Source organism: Neltuma alba, unplaced genomic scaffold (genome assembly GCF_004799145.2).
Source record: "Neltuma alba isolate B1F8T4 unplaced genomic scaffold, ASM479914v2 tig00004505_pilon, whole genome shotgun sequence".
Lineage (NCBI taxonomy): Eukaryota > Viridiplantae > Streptophyta > Magnoliopsida > Fabales > Fabaceae > Neltuma > Neltuma alba.
In genome coordinates this window covers 1-3,579 of record NW_021633737.1, presented here as the reverse complement: position 1 = coordinate 3,579, position 3,579 = coordinate 1, and the positions used below count along the sequence as shown (strand labels likewise).

The 3,579-nt window shown below is 37.1% G+C and overlaps 1 protein-coding gene across 2 annotated transcripts; it reads right to left on the bottom strand.

Moving 5' to 3' along the window:
- Nucleotides 1-241: 241 nt before the first annotated feature.
- LOC114744978 (transcription repressor OFP14-like) lies at nucleotides 242-3,113 on the bottom strand. 2 transcript variants are annotated; one of them, XM_028933115.1, is made up of 2 exons: nucleotides 2,328-3,113; nucleotides 242-777 (listed from the first exon to the last, which is right to left on the bottom strand). In XM_028933115.1, the coding sequence occupies exons 1-2, from the start codon at nucleotides 2,920-2,922 to the stop codon at nucleotides 743-745; spliced, it is 630 nt and encodes a 209-aa protein (XP_028788948.1). In that variant the 5' UTR covers nucleotides 2,923-3,113; the 3' UTR covers nucleotides 242-742. The 2 variants fall into 2 exon arrangements, with proteins under 2 accessions (XP_028788948.1, XP_028788946.1); XM_028933113.1 differs by lacking the exon at nucleotides 242-777 and having other exon boundaries at nucleotides 2,032-3,110.
- Nucleotides 3,114-3,579: the final 466 nt, after the last annotated feature.

Below are 3,579 nucleotides of genomic sequence, written 5' to 3'. Positions count from 1 at the left end.
GGTATCCATCCCGTCATTCAAGATTCTAGTCTCACTTTTAATAATCTCTGGGGATTCAACAAGAAGCATGAATTTCAACAAAAGTCATGCTTTTCTCCAGATTCTTCTTCACCTATAAATGTCTTACCACAGCACAATTCAAATACATAAACTTCGTCCTTCATTTTCCCTCAACCAAATCCATCTTTTAGAAAAGCACAGCAAATAAAGCTCCATCAACAATGTTGAAGAAGCTTCAAAAATTCGTTGGCCAGAAAATGAAGGTTCGAAAATTCCTTCAGTATTGTCTCGCCAAGCTTAAAAACCCTCGTCCCCAAATCCACCCTTCGTCTTCCCTGACACGGATCCTCTCGGATTGCAGGCAACCCAAGACCCATTCGATTGCAATAGTACGGGGAAACAACGCAGCTACGCTATCGGATATTGATCGCTTCCTCTTCGACAACTTCAAGTCTCTGTTCCTGCACGAAGAAGATGCTACTGCGACTAGCAGCATTACTAACAGAGTTTCTGAAGAAAATCAGGGAGATCGGAGATCAGGATCGATTTCGTTCGACCGGACTTCGCTGGATATTCTCGGCGACCTCACTGAGACTTACGGTTCTCGGGAGAACATCGTCATCTTGGCATGCTCGGCGAGCCAGCATGAAGATCTCCGGCAATCGATGAAAGAAATGGTGGACCGGAGGCTGAGAATTTATGGGAGGGTGGATTGGGGATTTATGGAAGAGCTCTTGTTGTGTTATTTGAACCTGAACGAGAGGAAGTCATACAAGTTCATACTGAGTGCTTACGTGGACTTGATCAACGGCCTGCGCGGAAAATCGCCGGAGAGAGCTCCGTTGACGACGAAGCCACGGAGTGTTCGCACACTGAGGACTCGGAGTGAGATCGGAAAGAAGAAGACCGAAGAAGCGACGCTGCAATTCGGGGAATAAAAATAAGGGAAAAGGATAAAAAAAAACCCTAAATTTGAATTTTAAGTTGGATGAAAAATAAACAATCTTTTGCTGGGAAATACGGATAATGAGTATTAGACTCGGCTAAATTCCTTTCTTTTATGGTTTAATTCAGTGGCTCTTCCGGCCAAAAAACAATTAATGGCTTTTGTATGAAACATTAACTTTTTTCTTTTCATTAAAAAAAATTGATGAAGTATTCATTAAAAAATGATGAATAAGACGTAATATGCATAATTCAATAATTGATGGTTAAGTACTCCTTCCAATCCTTTTATATAATTTTCATGATAAAAATTATAAGGTGTTATAAAAAATATTTAATAATTTTTTATTTCACCTCTCAGAATTTTAATAGTGATTTTTTGCAAAATTGTGAGTAGAGGTTATATATCGTTTTTGCAATTTCAACCAAATAAAAACTTTTTAAATGCACTTTGTAATAATAAAAACGAGTGTTGTGTGGGGGGGGCAAATATCACCTCTTCTTCCCTCCACATCCGGCCAAGCAACTTCACTGTCATCACACAGTAGACCAAAAGTGCAAAACGTAAAATTAAACGAGGGAAGAATTATCACCATGTCTCAAGAAAATAATTTAATTATTAAAAATATTGATGATAAATAAGTTTGAGCAAAAAAATGATAAATGAACAACATAAATCTGTTATATTTTTTATTCTTAAATTTATCATTATATGTTTCTTATTTATTAATGGACTTTTACAACATTAAATCTCTTCTTTGAAACTTGAATGTAATTCCACTTATTTACCTTTAAAAATTAAGGACACATGAGCGGAGATACCAATTACCAAACAGCACCGTCCAAATTTCCTCTCTTGACGTTGCAATTTTGTGGGGCGATTTGTTTGGATCCTTGTAAAGTGGTCTAGGCTTATGGTGGTGCCATTTTCTTAAAATGCCGACATAATTTTTAAATATAATTAATTCACGAATTTTAAAATGTTTTCTTATAATTTTTTTTTAAATTTTCACACATTATGAATTCATGACAAAAAATAATATGAAATATTAGTTTCTTTTTATATATTTTATATATTTATGTCCATGACTCCGAAGGGTGAAGAGGATTGATTGCTTCTTGCTTCTTATTGGCTATTGCATGCTTGACTGATGCTTGAGCCCTGAAGATTTTAGAAAGTGAAAAAAAAAAACGAAAAAGGAAAAAGGAAAAAAAAAATATCCTAATAAAATTCTTCTTGATTCAGTCCAGCTTCTCTATTGCCCGGATTGCAACTCTGCTTCTCCCGATCTCCCTTCCGGTCCTAATTGTCCGAACACTCCTGGGCTTCGCCGTTGCCGGAGCTTTTTCCGACGAGCTTTCCCGCAAAACGTGGACCAAATCCACGTAAGCACTCAGTATAAACTTGTGCGACTTCTTCTCGTTTAGGTTCAAGTAACAAAGCAAGAGCTCCTCCATGAATCCCCAATCCACCCTTTCGTGATTCCTCAACCTTGAATCCACCATTTCTTTCATTGATCGCCGGAAATCCTCATACTGGTTCTCCGACCACGCCAATAGGACGATGCTCTCCCGAGAACCCGAAGACTCAGTGACGTCACCGAGAAGATCTGGCGACATCGGGCGGAGCGGAGGGGGTCCTGTTATCGGACCTCCGCGATTTTCTTCAGAAACTCCATCATTGGTAAAGATGTTGTTATAATTCTCAGGAGTATTTTCGTTGTCGTCTAGGAACAGAGATTTGAAATTCTCAAAGAGGAAACGATCAACATCTGATAGCCTAGCTGCGTCGTTGTCGTTTCCTCTGGAGACGGCAAACGAAGGGGTTTTGGGTTGCTTGCAACCCGAGAGGATCCGCATGATCGGAGATGAAGAAGAAGAAGCAGCAGGGTGGATCTGGGGACGAGAGTTTTTGAGCTTGGAGAGGCAATGGTGAAAGAATTTTTGAATCTTCTTGGGCATGGTTGGGCTTGGCATGATTATTTCTGGGTTTGAGGGAAATTAAGAAGGGGACAAACACAGAGGAGATCAGAACAGGGATGAAGCAAGTCTTGGATTGTGATGTGCTTTTAAAGAGATGTAGTTGAAGGAGAATTCGGTGAAAAGCATGATTATTGTTGAAGTTCGTGTTTATCAGCAAATCCCCGGATATAAATGTGGGGATTAGATGCATTAATGGGGGTGGATTTCTTCAGTTGCCCTTTGAATTTATGTTTCCAAACACGTGGAAACTACAATCTCAAGTCAACCATTTTAGAAAAAAAAACTGGTCCTCGGTATAAGTTACTTCCATCTTTAATAACTGGTTAACTAATTTAAATAAATTAAGAAAGTAAGTTAAGTTAAATTAGTTATTTATAATAAATATATATTATTTTTCTTAAAATATCTTTACTAATTAAATATATTGGTTAAAATTACTATCATTAGAAAAATTACCTTAGAAAAACTGAATAAATATAAGAAACAAAGTAGATTGGAGTCTTATATTTAGGATCAAAATAAAAGTCAAACAAGGTCTTATATTAAGGATCAGAGGTAATATAAGATATAATTAGCTAATTTGAATAAATTAAAAATGTTAGTCAAATTAGTTAATGTGGTATGTTTTCTTCTAAAACATCTTAATTATAT

Excerpts from the sequence above, each read along its gene's own strand:
- LOC114744978 (XM_028933113.1), bottom strand. The coding sequence starts at position 2,922 with ATGCCAAGCCCAACCATGCCCAAGAAGATTCAAAAATTCTTTCACCAT.